The sequence below is a fragment of the Biomphalaria glabrata genome, chromosome 2 (assembly GCF_947242115.1).
Source record: "Biomphalaria glabrata chromosome 2, xgBioGlab47.1, whole genome shotgun sequence".
Classification (NCBI taxonomy): Eukaryota; Metazoa; Mollusca; class Gastropoda; family Planorbidae; genus Biomphalaria; species Biomphalaria glabrata.
The window spans coordinates 30,669,454-30,689,451 of record NC_074712.1 but is presented as its reverse complement, the minus strand read 5'-3'; the positions used below and the strand labels follow the sequence as shown (position 1 = coordinate 30,689,451).

The 19,998-nt window shown below is 38.4% G+C and overlaps 1 protein-coding gene across 6 annotated transcripts in view; it reads right to left on the bottom strand.

Annotated features, from left to right (window-relative positions):
• LOC106077997 (netrin receptor UNC5C-like) overlaps window positions 1–19,998 on the bottom strand; it is a 505,747-nt gene that overhangs the window by 91,458 nt on the left and 394,291 nt on the right. For all 6 annotated transcript variants that reach the window (XM_056020001.1, XM_056020000.1, XM_056020004.1 and 3 more), the window contains 3 exons: window positions 17,935–18,068; window positions 13,413–13,650; window positions 5,442–5,545 (listed from right to left, as the gene is read on the bottom strand). In XM_056020001.1, the coding sequence (XP_055875976.1) occupies window positions 5,442–5,545; window positions 13,413–13,650; window positions 17,935–18,068 (476 nt within the window). The remainder of the gene's footprint in view (window positions 1–5,441; window positions 5,546–13,412; window positions 13,651–17,934; window positions 18,069–19,998) is intronic.

Below are 19,998 nucleotides of genomic sequence, written 5' to 3'. Positions count from 1 at the left end.
TGATGCAGACGACAAAAAAACAGAGCAGACATTGATATGAAGCAGTGGTTCTAAAACTGAGGGCTACATTAGGAATTACTAAAATGTAAACTCTCATCAACTCTAATTCGTTTTTTTCTAAGGTAATTAAACGTCACATCTTGAGACCTTGGAATAGAACTAGAATGTAGTAACAAAACATTTTAGACCACAATAGATAATAGAAATATGTTGAAATGATGTCAAGTACTTTAAGAGACTAGCTGTATTATTTGTTTCAGGTTGTCATTGTTACATCCCTTTGTTTTTAAGGACGAATTCGGCTCCAGATTGAAATATTCCTGTGATTCTTGACGGCCCTATTCAGGACACTGTATCGTTATAGAGTGAGTTGAGAAAGAAAACATATTAAACAAACAATAATATTTTTTAAAAAAATATATTTTATATATTTAGTTAAAATGGCATCAATTATTTTGGACCAATCAGAAGCGAGGTAAAAACAAGTTGCTGCCAGTCTTCATGACTGAATGTCCTGGGAGCTATTCAAATATTTAAAAAAAAAATGGAATAGTTTATAGTCTCTTGCTAGTTTAAATTTAAAAAAAAAATCTCTACATTATTGTGATTATTGTCACGGGTAGCCCGTCGGCGATTAGTACATTTTCCATAGAAAACAAAACTAATTAATTACGACCAATTGATTAAATAATTTGTTAATTTATTATTGATTTGTGTGTTGTCATCGACAATGGATAATTATGCAAAGTTTCAACTTGATCCGAGAATTGGATGAGGAGCAATAACGTGTAAAAGATTCCACCCAGACAGACAGATGGAGTGACTTTATGCGATCTCGATAAAAAGAGGAGAGACGGAATGATTGGAGAGAGAGAGGGGGGGAATCAAAGAGGTATAAAGTAGGGATAAAAATGAAAAGAGACGAGAAATAAGGGGGGAGAGACAGAGGAGAGAGTGGTGAAAGTGAAGAGACTGGTGAAAGTGGAGAGACTGATGAAAGTGGAGAGAGTGGTGAATGTGGAGAGAGTGGTGAAAGTGGAGAGACTGGTAAAAGTGAAGAGAGTGGTGAAAGTGGAGAGAGTTTGGGATATATAGAGAACTACGAGTGAGTCCCTTATGGTTATTTGTCCCTTAGCTTTGTGAATACTTTCTTCCTGCAGTGACTTGTTAGCTGAGGAGGCAGGGGGAGGGGGGACTTACGTCTCCCTTGTCTTAAGACATGTTGACACATAGGGTCAAACTGACCACAAGTTTGTGTGGGATCCACTGCTCAGTGAATGTTTTCCCATTAAATATATTTACAGTCATGCTCCCCCCCCCCCCAATCCCTTTCCGCCCAGCGCAATAACACTGTCTTTCTAACAGACCACTGGAAGACTACTGGGCGGTGAAAGGTCACGAGGTTCAAATGACGGTAAAGACGTGACGGGACAATGGACATTATTTCCACGTTATATCCACACTGGGTAAATATGAACAAGACGATGGCCCGTCAGCAAGAACTATGACTGGTCCCTTAAGACAAGACTTTGTTTTCACCTTTTAAGTTCCCTGAGACACTAGCTTCCTCCGAGATGAGGGGGCAGCATTAGATCATTGCTCTTCCAAGCATTTTCAATAAGTCAATGCATACTGTAGTCATAGTATCAGAAACATTTCTTGGCCAGAGTGGGACCTGATTATTTATACATATCTCTGTATTTCATTATAGATTAGTTCAAGAATGAGACAAACGTATGTTGAATCAAAATGTCTTTTGTTTTCTAGAAGTCAAAGCCCCCAACAGATGATCTGTATCTCAAATAGTTTGGTATAGAGCTTGGTGGAGTCCCACAGTCTACATAATTTTGTCTTGACAAAAGTTTTTCACTGATTCAATTCTATTTGGAGGTTTGACGAAACGAAACAATGTCAAGGACGCTGCATCAAACTTTCATGTGCACAACTAAATAAAGAAAAATGCCTAAAAACGGGAGAACTTTGAGCTAAAAGGTGCACAAATAAAAATGAACATAATTTAAAAAGCCTAGCAGCTGAACACTTCCCCGTAGTCCGTACACCAGACACACTCAAAGCCTTTGGTAGTTTTTTTTTATTTAGAAGTTATACTGGGTTACTGTCCAAGACATCACATCCAAATGCTAGATTTGCTTTTCTTGAGATTAGCGAATAGTCCAAAGCCCACTTGTTATTTATTCAAATTTTTTAATAAAGCCTGTTAGCCTTTTTTTTTTTTTGGTCTAACCCACAAAAAGGGTGAAATCTCGCGTGGTATTTTTCACACGAACTGTGTAATAGCCTAATCATTAAAAAAAAATTCCTTTAAGAAATAACTTTGTATTCTAAACAAAAATGTTGAAAGATTATTGACAGCATTGTCAGAGGTAGGTCCAGCTCTCAAGCAATGCAATCAGTCGCGATACAGAAGTCCTCTGGGCTTAGCCTAGATCTGAAAGAGAGGTAGATGGGACTTGTCCTTGTCCCCAATTCATATAGTTCATCCGGTTCATCAAAAACCTGAACCAGCGACCAAGAGAAGATAATCTAATCCAGAGTCGTACACAAATAAAGACAGCGGGACCAAATGGTCAGACACAGGAGGAGAACAAATAATCTGGAAGAGATTGGCGTCGCAAATCTAGGCTCATGTCGAGTGAAGCGCCAGGAATTTTAAACAAGAGTCCATAGAACAATTGCTATTATATTAGAAATGAATTAAGTAGCTTAAAGATTGAGGATAAAAATCATTCTTTGAGTAGATTCTCGTTAAGAGTTTTCAAAGGTTGCCTGAAATTGGAGAAATTTGTATGACACAAATATAACAGACTTCTCCAGGAAAGAAATGTTTTCAGACTTAAAAACCCAATTTTTTTTTTTTTACTTAAAATCATGTTCTGTTCATGCTTGAGAAGGAAGAAACAATCATGACATGATTATGACAGAAACTATGACTTTAGTTTGACATTATCACGACATTTTCCTTATATATGATTACATGGAATAATTGTAAAACTTGATGTTAAATTTATTATTTAGTTTCTAGTCTTCATTGGTCTATAGAACCAATGTAAGCTACAGACCATTTCTTAGTCCACAGACTACTATTTCCCTTATGGACTACTGTTTGTCCGACAGACTACTTTATGGACTAATGTTTGTCCCACAAACCACTATTGGTTACCGACCACTGTTTGTCCCACAAACCACTATTAGGTTTACCGAATACTGTTTGTCCCACAGACTACTATTTCCCTTATGGACTACTGTTTGTCCGACAGACTACTTTATGGACTAATGTTTGTCCCACAAACCACTATTTGGTTACCGACCACTGTTTGTCCCACAAACCACTATTAGGTTTACCGACTACTGTTTGTCCCACAGACTACTATTAGGTTTACCGACTACTGTTTGTCCCACAGACTACTATTAGGTTTACCGACTACTGTTTGTCCCACAGACTACTATTTGGTTTACGGACTACTGTTTGTCCGACAGACTACTTTATGGACTAATGTTTGTCCCACAGACCACTATTTGGTTTACCGACTACTGTTTGTCCCACAGACTACCACAGTTGGTTTACAGACCACTGCTTAGTCAAATACAAAGGAAAAAAGAGTACAACTCTTTCAACTTGTCTGTCTGTAGAATATGTAGAATGTACATGTCTCAACATACATGTCTCAAGTGAGGTCATTTTAAGGACACTGGTCATAAGAGAGACAAGTGAAATTACACATCAGTTCTGTGCACATTGGGTGCACCCCCGCTCCATTCTCCGCCATACGAACAGGGGCGAAGGGAGTACGGGGAAAAGGAAGGGCGCCCAGCAAACAAAGTTAATCCCAGTGTTTCCCCCTCCAGATCTTTGATCGTGATAACCCTTGACCTTTCAGTCCTCTTCTAGGTAAACACTGGCCAGGGTTACATGGCCGGGCTCCAACAATAAATAAATGACACGGTAGAACTGGTAGTGAGGAACTAATCATAACCGTGGATAAAACAGACAAGGGGGATAAGTGGATACTGTGGGGACATCGTGACACTTTATATCTCCTATATACACATCTCTAAATCTTATCTTGTTCCGTTTTCAGAACGAGGTAGAGAGAAGTAGAGACAAATAATTATGACACTATCATGTTTATTTTTTACTGCCCCCCACCCCCTCTCTTGTTTTTGTACCCAAACAAAAGAAATTATTATAGTGCGCATGAATTATTCTGTTAGTGTGGGTTGGGTTGGGTGGATTCAGGGAAGGATATTTATTTAGATACCAGAAGTTTACAAAAATGAGATTACGTTATTCAATACAATACAATGAGTAGTGTGTTAGCTTAATGCCTTTACATTCACGGTAGATTGTCCAGATATTAATGCGATATTCCAGTTTCTTAGTCTCTAATAGATGCTCAGTCTTTAGTGATTAAAGATTATATTGATCTCTCTCTCTCTCTCTCTCTCTCTCTCTCTCTCTCTTTCTCTCTATTTTCTTTAGAACCAAATTATTCGTTATTTTTCCTCACCATATTTTTACCTTTTATTCGCTCTAAGACCTCTGTCTTTCTTTTCTCTCTCTGTCTTCTCTCTCTCTCTCTCTCTCTCTCTCTCTCTCTCTCTCTGTCTTTCTCTCTCTCTCTCTCTGTATTTCTCTCTGTGTCTTTCTCTCTCTCTCTCTCTCTCTCTCTCTGTGTCTTTCTCTCTCTCTCTCTCTCTCTCTCTCTCTGTGTCGTTCTCTCTCTCTCTCTCTCTCAAACTTTCTCTCTATTTCTCTCTAAAACATTCTCTCTTTCTCTCTCTCTCTCTCTCCCTCTCTTTCTCTATCTAACTGTATATCTGTCTCTTATCACTTTTATTTTTCCTCTAACAAATGACAACGAGAAATTACTGGATTTATTTTCAGATTTCCATTCCGGAAATAACTCTGGCATTGACAAAGACATCTTTAGACAATAGAGATACCGACATTACAGATACAGACAGTACAGATACAGACATCATAGATACAGACATTACAGGTACAGACATTAGAGATACAGACATTACAGGTACAAACATTAGAGATACAGACATTACAGGTACAAACATTAGAGATACAGACATTACAGGTACAAACATTAGAGATACAGACATTACAAATGCAGAGATTACAGATACAGACATTAAAGATACAGGCATTCAAGATACAGGCATTCGAGATACAGGCATTCGAGATACAGATATTACAGATACAGATATTACAGATACAGACATTATTGATACAGACATTACAGATACAGACATTACAAATACAGACATTACAGATACAGATATTCGATATACAGACATTGTAGACACATTCTTTTGAGATACATCTAGCACAAAGAAAGTAAACTTCCCAATGAACGGCACTAGAAGTAACTCTAGAGACATGTCTATGAACAATTACAAACACTTACCGTAGGGAGCGGTTTTCCCTCAGGAGGTAGACATGCAAGCTCCACCGATGCGCCCTCTTCTACTCTCTTTGCGTTAGGAACCCGTTCGAATCTTTTTCTCAGAACTGAAACAAGCAATAAATAAATAAATAATGTTTGAGAAAATTCCATTTAACTTTAGTGTGTTAGAATTATCATTAGAGTCCGTCATGAATGACAGACTGCTTTAATGCCACTTTCAATGTTAGAGTGGATCTCATTTCTTACAATTGTAACCCCAAATATCAGATACATTTTTAAGTCCATTCTTTCTTTTGTTTCATTTGTCCCTTGAAATGTTTTCTCTGCTGTTTATCCTGTCACTTCCAATGTTCATGTTCAACTGATGGACTAGTAGAAATGAACAGATCACTGAAACAAGTCGACTTTCAATACATCAAGTTTCCAAAAATCCTATTTGAATATTTCTTTTGCTCTTTGGTTCAAACAAAAAAAAAAAAATAATAAAGTCACGTGTTGTCGTGACGTCACGTAACCTAAGAGACAAACAGAAGGGGAGACTACCAAACATGTTTTTGCGAAAGTAGCACACAAAAGTAGCATCAGAAGATGAAATGAGTTCTCCACAACAGACGTCTGTTAGAGGTCATGAGACATTGGGGAGGTGACCAGTTTTTTACTAGACACTGCCTCTCTATAAGCTAATATCACTCTATCTGACAGGGGTGGGCAACCTTTTTGTATCGAGGGCCGCATAAAAAAAAATTGTGAATGGCGGGCCGCACATATATATATATATATATATATATATATATATATATATATATATATATATATATATATATATATATATATATATACTGTAGATATAACTTAAAAAACAAATACGCTAGCTAAGTGTGTAGAATGTCTTTTAATTCATATTTACCCTGTATTATATTCACGTTTCTTTCTTTTTTCTCTCCCACACTCCACGTTGAAAAATACAACAAGAGTTTGCAACGTTTGAAAGTAATTTTACGATTTTTTTTTAAATTGCTGTTGTCTTTTTATATCACCATATCCCCACAAGTATACAGTTGTACTTAATGTGCAGTATTTTACTTTTTACACTCATGCATAATGTTCCGGAACTGTGAAACTATCTTACTAGTTGTTACCCTTGTGACTGCTGTCAAATTACAGTCAGTCAACATTGACCAGTGATTATACTTGTTTAGTTTCCACAAAAAAACAAAATACTTGCTCACTGAATGAGACAATAATATATGTTCCGTAAGTGAAATGTCGGGAGGAGCTAAACCTGACCTTGTAGACCATCACCAGAGAATGCTGACCATGTCCTTCAATGGTGCATACTAAATCAAGAGAGCCGAGCAAGACTCTTCGGAGAACTGCCTGATCTGGAAACCATTGCGCGGTTCATCTCAGATAAAGGTTTACTGATCTGAACCCTCCAACATGTAAAGTGAGAACAAAGAGGGAGAAGAAGAACAGATGCATGTGTACACAAATAGTGGGAATAACAGCAATGTTTTTAAAAGTGTGGAATCATTTCACTAGAAATAGTTTCACCTTTCAGCAAAGGAAAATGACAAAAACTATTTTCTTTTGCTTGCTTATACAAATGGGAAAGCCTTGTTTGAAAAGATTTAACATGCATTTACATTTCATATGCAATAAACCAATTGAAGTAGAGATTATAAATAACATGAAATCTTTCTTCTACTCTTCATTAGAAATATTGGTAACAAAGTCAAAGTCAATGTCCTTCAATTAACAAAACAATTTCTTTCTTGAGATTTTATAGTCTTCTCATTTGCCTTGCCCATGCTAAGCTAGCGGATACATTGAATTACTTTGTTCATACATCGGAACTACCCGTGCTCAACACCTCTAGCTCTAATAAGATGATATTTTGGCAAATGTAATGTTGAAATTTTATGCAGCTTTGTGTAAACTTTCCTGTTTGGGATATTTTTTATATAAAAAAACACACTATTTTTCCCAGTGAAAGATTAAACTACATCAGTTGTTACACTTGTCATCTTGTTCAAAGCCTAACCAACACCCAGAGATTGTATCTTCAATTGAGGATATTGATGCCAATAAGCATAAACTTCGTTCACTTGATACTTTGTATAATGAGACAGTTTCAATAATTTATAGAGGTATTGTTTTTAATATTTGCATTTCTAAATGTATACACTGTGGCCACACCTAGTTTCTGTAGGTGTCGGCGGGCCGCACAAAACACTACGGCGGGCCGCATATGGCCCGCGGACCGTAATTTGCCCACCCCGCTCTATCACAATATCACTTTGCCAGAAATAAAAAATGTCTGATCGTACGGCATGCGCTCGATGTGCACGGGTCCTCCGCCGTCCTGCGAGAGGTTTAATGTCTTGAACTCATCAAGTCCGGAACAAGTTCACGAAAACAATATCTAGATCTTCCTACAACACTAAAAGCTTTTCTTTCGTATTTACCTTCATTTCCTGGTTCATATATTGTGGTTTTCGTACTCTCTCTCTCTCTCTCTCTCTCTCCAGTGTTCCTTTTGTACTTTACAGAAAGGGTCATCTTATCCAATATGTAAGATATATTTAATTTAATATCTTTTTCAGTATTTGAAAGTATTCATATTAAATGTCCAATAAAATTTTGTTGTAAAATAGATTTCGTTTTACCTCGTTAGACTAGATACTTGTACATAAATAAATATACAAAATGGCGGGAAAGAGAGGGTGGGACCACAAGAGGTGGAGAGAAAAGGGAGAGCACTGGAAGAAAGAGAGAAAGCAGAAGACAATTTCTCAGCTGTCAACTAAGATGGGGGAGCACCGCGAGTATCATTTCATCAGTCCAGACGTGACCAAATTGAATGTGTAGCCAAATTTATTGCTCCCTGCTCCACCCGTACCCACCCAAACAAAAAAAAAAGGGAATTCTCCTTTGCTCTCTTATCTTCTTCTTCATCTTCTTCTCTTACTGGGAAAAAAAAAAGATCTGAAATCATAACAAGGGAGGTAATTTCAAATATTGAATCATCTCGTTGGGGTGTTCGCCACTAACTTCACCTTGACCCTTCCTCGTCTTGTTCTTTACTTTCCGGAGTTTTTTCATTGGACCGTTGGATCAGGTTTGTAGTCGTGCAAACAAAAGAAAGACATAACAAAAATCTGTGGCTGTTGGGATGAATTTGAATTGTTTCCGTTTCATACACACACACACACACACACACACAAAAGACAATGATTCAATGGTTGATGGCGCCATAACAATGTTCCATATGTAAAGAAGTATATAATTGAAACTATTTAGTTTTCTCTCTCTCTCTCTCTCTCTCATCGGTCTCTCCATCATTTTTTCTAACTATATTACAAATGAATTAGCTTCTTTTTTGAAAGAAAGTCTAATTTATAAGATTATAAAGATAATACCCTAAGGGCTATTGGCTCACAATTTATACAAATATTTAAAAAAAAACAATCTGCAACTTTCTCTTTGAAAAACAAACAAAAAAAATGTTTCTGTCGTCATTTCAATCAGAACTTGTTTGCAGCAAGACTTGTCACTAGTGCACAGAGAAAATACAATCTGAAGCCGACTGATTTATAAAGAGCTGAGATACATTTCTCTACAGGGTATACTCATCATGAGATCTAATGGTCGATACTTCCATGTTATAATTTCATGTTATAAGTTCTGATCAGTAAGAAGTGATTTGGTCGAGATAGAGCTTTGGACCTTCTAGCTACTTTTATAATCTAGGACCTAGCCTCGAAGATAACATCTTTAGCTACTTCTATAATCTAGGACCTAGCCTCGAAGATAACATCTTTAGCTACTTCTATAATCTAGGACCTAGCCTCGAAGATAACATCTTTAGCTACTTCTATAATCTAGGACCTAGCCTCGAGGGTAACATCTTTAGCTACTTCTATAATCTAGGACCTAGCCTCGAGGGTAACATCTTTAGCTACTTCTATAATCTAGGACCTAGCCTCGAGGATAACATCTTTAGCTACTTCTATAATCTAGGACCTAGCCTCGAGGGTAACATCTTTAGCTACTTCTATAATCTAGGACCTAGCCTCGAAGATAACATCTTTAGCTACTTCTATAATCTAGGACCTAGCCTCGAAGATAACATCTTTAGCCACTTCTATAATCTAGGACCTAGCCTCGAGGGTAACATCTTTAGCTACTTCTATAATCTAGGACCTAGCCTCGAGGATAACATCTTTAGCTACTTCTATAATCTAGGACCTAGCCTCGAGGGTAACATCTTTAGCTACTTCTATAATCTAGGACCTAGCCTCGAAGATAACATCTTTAGCTACTTCTATAATCTAGGACCTAGCCTCGAAGATAACATCTTTAGCTACTCTATATATAATCTAGGACCTAGCCTCGAGGATAACATCTTTAGCTACTTGTATAATCTAGGACCTAGCCTCGAGGGTAACATCTTAAGCTACTTCTATAATCTAGGACCTAGCCTCGAAGATAACATCTTTAGCTACTTCTATAATCTAGGACCTAGCCTCGAAGATAACATCTTTAGCTACTTCTATAATCTAGGACCTAGCCTCGAAGATAACATCTTTAGCTACTTCTATAATCTAGGACCTAGCCTCGAAGATAACATCTTTAGCTACTTCTATAATCTAGGACCTAGCCTCGAAGATAACATCTTTAGCTACTTCTATAATCTAGGACCTAGCCTCGAAGATAACATCTTTAGCTACTTCTATAATCTAGGACCTAGCCTCGAAGATAACATCTTTAGCTACTTCTATAATCTAGGACCTAGCCTCGAAGATAACATCTTTAGCTACTTCTATAATCTAGGACCCAGCCTCGCCAATAACTTTTAAAGTCACTTAACTATGATGAAGCCTGAAAACAGTTGTATTTCACTGTTTAGTCAAGGCTGCCATCTTTTTCTTTTCAACAGATAAACACACACACACACACACTCGCACCGACTTATTTTAAAAATGCCAATCACCTTTATTAGTGGTACCCGCCACCCTGCTGCCACCATTAGTTTTATATTTAAAACAAAATTCAGATTCCTGTCTATTAATATTTCTTTTATTTTTGTTGTTTTTTCAATAAGTGCCATTTTTACCATGGCAACGCATGGAGGGTCCGATAGCGGCTAGTTTCCCCTCAGGGGAAGTAATCCGTTTCGCTAGAAAGAAAGGGAAGTTATCAATTCAATAGCCACTATGTGGAGTAACAGAGATTCAATACAACACTGAACATGAGAGTGGGTTTCTACTGTGCATACATTAAACAGAAGTCTTTGGGCATTTCATTTTATATGAGAAGAAACTAGTTTAAAAACATGGGTTTAGTGTGCAGTGCTTCCCTATTCATCAGAATGAGGCTGTTACAAAGACAAAAGAGAAATGGTTTGCAGTCATTGATCCTACAGAAGGTAGACATAATAGTCCGGTAATTGCGGAAGAATTCAAGGTATCCAGAACTGCTTCATGGAATCTCAACTCTTGCTCTTGTTTATATTTAATGCTCGATGCAAGACAGACTTGAAGAAAATATAGAATCTAGTTTTAAAAATAAAAAACAGAAACGGAAAACTTTTCAAAACTTCGCCTAATTAAATGAAACAAATTTGTATAAAGAAGCTTGTACAGCTCATTTCAGTTCAATTAATAAACAAAGACGCTAATAAATAGACTGCGTAAATTAAATAAACGAAACAAACATAAAAAAACAGATTTGAAAAATTGACGTAACAATGACATATTAAAATTGTTTCTGCAGACGTGAGATAATGAAGGAGGGAAACAAAGAGACTAGAAAAATGGCGGTCTGCACCCAGTCAGTATCAGACGGTATCTGGTCACAATCCAACTGCTGGACAGATCACGTTCACAGCGCGTTAAGTTCCGAGTTGCTTCTGACCACGTCAGAGGAGGCGTAAAAGAGAAGAGGTCCAGGGAGGGGACGCCACTCACACACCTACTTTTCCAGGGAGGGGACGCCACTCACACACCTACTTTTCCAGGGAGGGGACGCCACTCACACACCTACTTTTCCAGGGAGGGGACGCCACTCACACACCTACTTTTCCAGGGAGGGGACGCCACTCACACACCTACTTTTCCAGGGAGGGGACGCCACTCACACACCTACTTTTCCAGGGAGGGGACGCCACTCACACACCTACTTTTCCAGGGAGGGGACGCCACTCACACACCTACTTTTCCAGGGAGGGGACGCCACTCACACACCTACTTTTCCAGGGAGGGGACGCCACTCACACACCTACTTTTCCAGGGACAGAAATCTTTTTCCAGGGCTACATCGAGTTATGGAACCTTTCTTTTCTTTTTTTTTTTTTTTTTTCAACATGAATTATGATCTGTTGCGACTTGGCAGAGAACTCCCAGAGATGATCGGTAGGCCAGTAGTGGATGTAGAAATGTAAAAACAAAACAAAACAAAACTAGAGGTAAATGATCAGATTTGGCTATTTAGAAAACACGGAATGTACTTGAACATAAAGGTATAGCAATGTCTATATCTATATAGAGTGTTGTTGTTGTTTTTTGTGACAGTACACACCGGTACGGCGTACCGGCACCTTTTTCATCGTGGGAAAAAAATTATTACTTTTCTTGTATGTTAACGTTTATTTTTAATTTATTAGTAGTTAAAAGTTAAGCAATCCATCACTAAGTAACGGCACCTATTTTTTTTTTTCTTTACAAAATATATATATATAGTGCTTTTTTTGTAAGGTATGTATATATATATATATATATATATATATATATATATATATATATATATATATATATATATATATATATATAGAGAGAGAGAGAGAGAGAGAGAGAGAGAGAGAGAGAGAGAGAGAGAGAGAGAGAGGGTGGGGGGAGGGAGGTACCAATTAACATGATGGGAGGTTGAAGGTGTTAAAGTTGAGTGAAGACAATTTCTACCAACAAACATCACAGAAAATTTGATTGTCGAAAGGCCAGCAATTCAGGTAGAAAAAGCGTCGCTAAGGCAGAAGGTAATAGACGTAGTTGTCTGTCCCCTGGTGTCGAATCGGGGAGCAGATTGGCGCCACCACATGCAATACAATCACCCGTTTCAAGGAGGAATTCATTGAGCACAAATCTGCAGACGGTATAGTTTCCTAAGTCGCCTGCTCTTGGCGGCAGTCATATACTGGGAAAAAAAAGGGGGGGGGGGGGTAAAGGAGGAACACAAAAACATTTTTTTTTTAATTATCCAGACAAGAGTGAAGTGAGGAGGACTAGGGTGAGTAGATCTCCAAGCTGTGTCTTTTATATATATATATATATATATCCATAAAAAATGTATGTTACACAGACACACACACACACACACACATACAAGTGAGGAGGGATAACTTGGAATTCTCTCCCTTTATGGCGATTGATCCAGGGGAGGCGATCTTGTAAACCTAGGCTATCTCAGACCGGACATTCGATTAGCCAATGATTGCATGAAGTCTCCGCGACGTATTAGATTGAACTCAATGAAATAAGGAAGAGCAAAAAAAATAATAATAATAAAGTTATTTTAAAAAATGACTCGCGGGATGAAAGAGCGTCACTCTGTTGGGAAGCTTCGAAGCAGACAATTAGCATTATGTTTCTTAATGCGCGGAGTGCGTAGGGATTGTGGGTACAGCACAACTTTTAGTTTAAAAAAAAATTCTTAAGTCAGTGATTTTATTATTGAAGCCCTGTTCATTTCCTTCCATTTGAGACCCGCTGACTAATTTATATTGAGTGACCGCCTAGTACAGAGAGTAACGTTTGTACTAATATTCTTATAAAAGATCATAAGCGCCCCATCTGTAACAAAATATTCTATAAATGGAGGGGCATGAGTAAATAATAACCCCCACCCCATGGTCGCCCCTGTGCTGCCGGAACTGTACAAAAATACTTATCTAAAACATGCCCTATTACTTACACGCTGTTTCGACGACTCCCCTGGTACTCTTGATACTCTGGGGCTGGTCAGTTCCCTGGACATTATTCCAGGCGGTGCACTCGCACCAGTAGCCGTCAGTGCCATAATACTCATCTCTCTCCTCACGCGTCACCTCGATACTGGACTCCAAGGTCTTGCGCCGGGTCCGGGGGTCAATTTTTTCTTTGTTGACGATGTTCTTGTTGGGTATTTGATGGCCAACACATTTAAAGGTAATCTGGAGAAACAAATAAAACACTGTCAGTATTGGATACACAAAATGTTTTAGAATGTCTTAGTTTGGAGATCAAGTCTATCAGTTAAATACAGATGAATAAAAAGTTGAAATACCCATTTGTTTCGTCCTTAAGGTAAATATATACCAGGTCTTTTAGGTTTGAAGCGCTGATATCAAAGTAAAGTTCCCCCTTTCAGACCTAGCGATCTATAGGGCAGATAATGTTAAGTTTCTTTAAGTTTCTGTTTCTTTGGCCAACGACTTTACCCAACTAAAGTCAAGTACCCGTTAGTGTTGGGTGGACTCTGGAGACTCATAAAAATCCCGACATTCGAAATTTAAAAGGTCTTGACCGAGATTTGAACCCAGGACCTCAGGTTCGGAAGCCAAGTGCCTAACCACTCAGTCACCGCGCATCTAATATCTGATGTGCTAGCAGAGATTACAACAACCAGTCCAATGTCATTAAACAGGATGTTATACAACCAGGTCAATGCCCAACAAAAAGTCTATTTTGTGATCCCAAGCTAAGGACAGGCATTAGTTTAAAAGTGGTTTAACTCATGGCCTTCGCTCCGTTGACAGACAGTTTAATTCTGAGTTATATTTCTTAATTCCCTCGGAGTAATCAAACCCTGAAATTCAGGAATGGAGCAATTTTACTTCTAAACACCAAAACCTCTTTACTAGACGCTACATTTGTATGAAGTAAGCACACACACACACACACATGAACGCGCGCGAACACACACACGTGCACAAAGGTTTTTAAGAATTACATATTTTAGTTTCCAAATCTTTACCAATATTTATTGCAACGATTCCCAAATCGGTCCCAGGTGTGTGTGTGTATGTAGTCTTGTCACAGTTGAGTGTCATATCATAGTCAAATCTTGTCACAGTTAACAGTTATGTCACAGTTGAGTGTCATATCATAGTCAAATCTTGTCACAGTTAACAGTTATGTCACAGTTGAGTGTCATATCATAGTCAAATCTTGTCACAGTTAACAGTTATGTCACAGTTGAGTGTCATATCATAGTCAAATCTTGTCACAGTTAACAGTCATGTCACAGTTGAGTGTCATATCAAAGTCAAATCTTGTCACAGTTAACAGTCATGTCACAGTTGAGTGTCATATCATAGTCAAATCTTGTCACAGTTAACAGTCATGTCACAGTTGAGTGTCATATCATAGTCAAATCTTGTCACAGTTAACAGTTATGTCACAGTTGAGTGTCATATCATAGTCAAATCTTGTCACAGTTAACAGTTATGTCACAGTTGAGTGTCATATCATAGTCAAATCTTGTCACAGTTAACAGTCTTGTCACAGTTGAGTGTCATATCATAGTCAAATCTTGTCACAGTTAAAAGTCTTGTCACAGTTGAGTGTCATATCATAGTCAAATCTTGTCACAGTTAACAGTCTTGTCACAGTTGAGTGTCATATCATTGTCAAATCTTGTCACAGTTAACAGTCTTGTCACAGTTGAGTGTCATATCATAGTCAAATCTTGTCAGATTTAACAGTCTTGTCACAGTTGAGTGTCATATCATAGTCAAATCTTGTCACAGTTAACAGTCTTGTCACAGTTGAGTGTCATATCATAGTCAAATCTTGTCACAGTTAACAGTCTTGTCACAGTTGAGTGTCATATCATAGTCAAATCTTGTCACAGTTAACAGTCTTGTCACAGTTGAGTGTCATATCATAGTCAAATCTTGTCACAGTTAACAGTCTTGTCACAGTTGAGTGTCATATCATAGTCAAATCTTGTCACAGTTAACAGTCATGTCACAGTTGAGTGTCATATCATAGTCAAATCTTGTCACAGTTAACAGTCATGTCACAGTTGAGTGTCATATCATAGTCAAATCTTGTCACAGTTAACAGTCATGTCACAGTTGAGTGTCATATCATAGTCAAATCTTGTCACAGTTAACAGTTATGTCACAGTTGAGTGTCATATCATAGTCAAATCTTGTCACAGTTAACAGTCTTCTCACAGTTGAGTGTCATATCATAGTCAAATCTTGTCACAGTTAACAGTCTTCTCACAGTTGAGTGTCATATCATAGTCAAATCTTGTCACAGTTAACAGTCTTGTCACAGTTGAGTGTCATATCATAGTCAAATCTTGTCACAGTTAACAGTCTTGTCACAGTTGAGTGTCATATCATAGTCAAATCTTGTCACAGTTAACAGTCATGTCACAGTTGAGTGTCATATCATAGTCAAATCTTGTCACAGTTAACAGTCATGTCACAGTTGAGTGTCATATCATAGTCAAATCTTGTCACAGTTAACAGTCATGTCACAGTTGAGTGTCATATCATAGTCAAATCTTGTCACAGTTAACAGTCATGTCACAGTTGAGTGTCATATCATAGTCAAATCTTGTCACAGTTAACAGTCTTGTCACAGTTGAGTGTCATATCATAGTCAAATCTTGTCACAGTTAACAGTCTTGTCACAGTTGAGTGTCATATCATAGTCAAATCTTGTCACAGTTAACAGTCTTGTCACAGTTGAGTGTCATATCATAGTCAAATCTTGTCACAGTTAACAGTCATGTCACAGTTGAGTGTCATATCATAGTCAAATCTTGTCACAGTTAACAGTCTTGTCACAGTTGAGTGTCATATCATAGTCAAATCTTGTCACAGTTAACAGTCTTGTCACAGTTAACAGTCTTGTCACAGTTAACAGTCTTGTCACAGTTAACAGTCTTGTCACAGTTAACAGTCTTGTCACAGTTAACAGTCTTGTCACAGTTAACAGTCTTGTCACAGTTGGCAGTCTTTTCACAGTTAACAGTCTTGTCACAGTTAACAGTCTTGTCACAGCTAACAGTCTTGTCACAGTTGACAGTTATGTTATTGCGAGACCAATCGTTATATAAGGCCTGAACACTGACCTGCGATGTCGAAACCTGTGGGCAGTTTAGACCAATAGCTTGTTGCCACGCAACAGGTCAGTGTTCAGGCTTTCTATGACGACAGGTCTCGGTCATAATCAAGTCTTGTCACAGTGGACAGTCTTTTCACAGTTGACAGTCTTGTCACAGTTGACAGTCTTGTCACAGTTGACAGTCTTATCACAGTTGGCAGTCTTGTCACAGTTGACAGTCTTGTCACAGTTGGCAGTCTTTTCACATGTGACAGTCTTGTCACATTTGACAGTCTTGTCACAGATGACAGTCTTGTCACATTTGACAGTCTTGTCACAGATGACAGTCTTGTCACAGTTGACAGTCTTGTCACCAATTGATATCTGAACTACGTTAAATTGTCTGTGTTTTCTCCTAGTGAGTCACCTAGAACACACAGAAAGTTGTTTCAATTGAACCTCTCTCAACCAGGCCACCACAACTTTTAGTCTGACACCTTTTTAATCATTCTTGTTTGTTTGTGTTGGTGTTCTTTGACCTACTCCCACGTGACCTACTTAACTGACCTACATTGTTAAGCTTTGTGCAATATCTACTTTCAGCTAATAACCAATCCTCGGCGACTAACCTACTTGTTTTCAAAATGAGCCCATGACCCCGAACACGAGACATATAATCAAACTAATCAGTAGAACACAAAATGGTGAGCGACGAGATTGTATTCTAAAGAATTTTCCTCCAATCGAGTTTAATCTTCAGTTCCAATAGCAGTACTGAAGAGAAAGAAAGAGAAGTGATTCTTTAAACAACAGAAGAGACTAAACATTGAAGTTTGAAGGACTGTGCCTGCCTGCTTCTTGTGCCTATTGCCGGTTGGTTTTAAGCCCCTTCATTCGATGTTCAGAAATCGGTCAGCACTAAGAGATATGATAAATAGACGAACAGATGAACTCTGGCTGCCAACTCTGTGTAATCTCAAAGCGTACAGTGAGTAGAATAAAGGGGACAGCTCCATAGACCTCCAGCAAGTCTTTTAAACCAAAGACCAACAGTAAAGTGGCTTAGATCTTACAGTTCAGTCTATTAATTTATTTTATATACGGACGATTGCTCTCCCCTGTCCTATCTATAGACTGCATCTACTTCATTCTTAATGTTTTCCCAGTCAGTCTATAAATATTTATTCAGCTCAGGTCGCCATTAACCGTGTTCTTGTTGAAAGTTTGTTTTTCAAGCTGAGTTTTTAGAAATAAACAGCATTTATTCTCCTATCAAGTATTCAGCCAGAGTTTACCCTTTTTTTTTTACACCACTCTCTCTCTCTCTCTCTTTCTCTCTCTCTCTCTCTCTCTCTCTTTCTTTCTCAGTCACGGCACTGTCTATAACTCACCTGAATCGCAGGTGTCGCTCGACAGGTAATTGTCACCGGCTGGTTCTTGACGACGTAATAATTGGGTTCTGGTTGCTGCTCCCATTCCGGAAGTCCTTGAGTCAATGGGTCACTGCTACCGAATGGATAGTCGCCTGGGAAAAAAAAAAAAAAAAGAAAGTGAAAGGATGAAATATCGATAATGTTCAATCAATCAACAGAGCCGTACAGTGATACAATGTCTAGATACAAGCCATATATTACATGCACAATTGCCTTTGTTAATGGTAGCGATACCAGTCGCTAGTTTTTTGTGTTCTGGTGCATGCGTGTACACTGTTTTAACTGTCAATGTGACGATATGATTTTGAGACTCGTGTCAGATATACCTCCGGGTTTGAACGTTTGGAACAGTAAGGGACAAATGAGCAATTAATGATAACAAATTGTTATAGCGCTGGTATCGTAGATAATGTTATTTAGTTGAGAATCTAAAGCCTCGGCTGGACATTATGACTCTTTAGTTATAGACAAGGATGCTGTATTTTCACACATAAAAACAACACAACCAATTCGATCCACTAATAAGGCAAATATCTTACAAACTTTATATTGAAAGAAAAACAATCAACTTTGTCTGAGAAAAATAAAAAAACATTTTTCTAAATTATCGGAAGGAAAAAAAACAACAAACATTCACCTGTCCTGAGACTTTCAAAAGTTTATTTTCTGATGGGAAATTTTCCAAATTTTATTTGAAACGTTTTAGAGTTGAAGAGTTACCTTCTCTTGCTGCTATCTTATTATCTTCTGAAGTATTATCTTAAATTGTGCTTCTATAGGCAAGTCACGTCGGCTAGTATTATATAAGGATTGCATAAAGATTTGAACCTGGACTTCATGTGAAATGTTGAAACTATCGTCCTTCTTCTGAGTGTGCAAGCATTAAACTACAGATAGTAGAAACCATTTTGTATGCAGTCGTGTCGGGGGTGAAGCGGTGGAATAGTAAACAGCTTACATTTCTTAAAGCTTGAGGTTAAATCCCGATTTTTTAAATATTTTGGGGTGGGGGATGTATTTGAGATAATGGTTACCTGCCATGGTAATATTAAATCAGGAAGTTTTTATACTGGCATTGTAATATCTTGGTTCACCTTTGGCACAGACAATGTTGCACTCCCCACCCCCCCCCCTCTTCCAATGCTCCTCATTCTGATATGGAAAGAAGTCGCTCATCTATTAAAACGAGTAATATAGAGGTCATAGAAACTGAATGTAATATACAAGATGTGTAGACCACGATATGTGTTGATCCCGAGATGTTGAGACACCAAGAAGGGTAGATCACAAGATGTGTTGATCCCGAGATGTTGAGACACCAAGAAGGGTAGATCACAAGATGTGTTGACCCCCAGATGTTGAGACACCAAGAAGGGTAGATCACAAGATGTGTTGACCCCGAGATGTTGAGACACCAAGAAGGGTAGATCACAAGATGTGTTGACCCCGAGATGTTGAGACACCAAGAAGGGCAGATCACAAGATGTGTTGACCCCGAGATGTTGAGACACCAAGAAGGGTAGATCACAAGATGTGTTGACCCCGAGATGTTGAGACACCAAGAAGGGTAGATCACAAGATGTGTTGACCCCGAGATGTTGAGACACCAAGAAGGGTAGATCACAAGATGTGTTGACCCCGAGATGTTGAGACAACAAGAAGGGTAGATCACAAGATGTGTTGACCCCGAGATGTTGAGACACCAAGAAGGGTAGATCACAAGATGTGTTGACCCCGAGATGTTGAGACACCAAGAAGGGTAGATCACAAGATGTGTTGACCCCGAGATGTTGAGACACCAAGAAGGGTAGATCACAAGATGTGTTGACCCCGAGATGTTGAGACACCAAGAAGGGTAGATCACAAGATGTGTTGACCCCGAGATGTTGAGACACCAAGAAGGGTAGATCACAAGATGTGTTGACCCCGAGATGTTGAGACACCAAGAAGGGTAGATCACAAGATGTGTTGACCCCGAGATGTTGAGACACCAAGAAGGTAGATCACAAGATGTGTTGACCC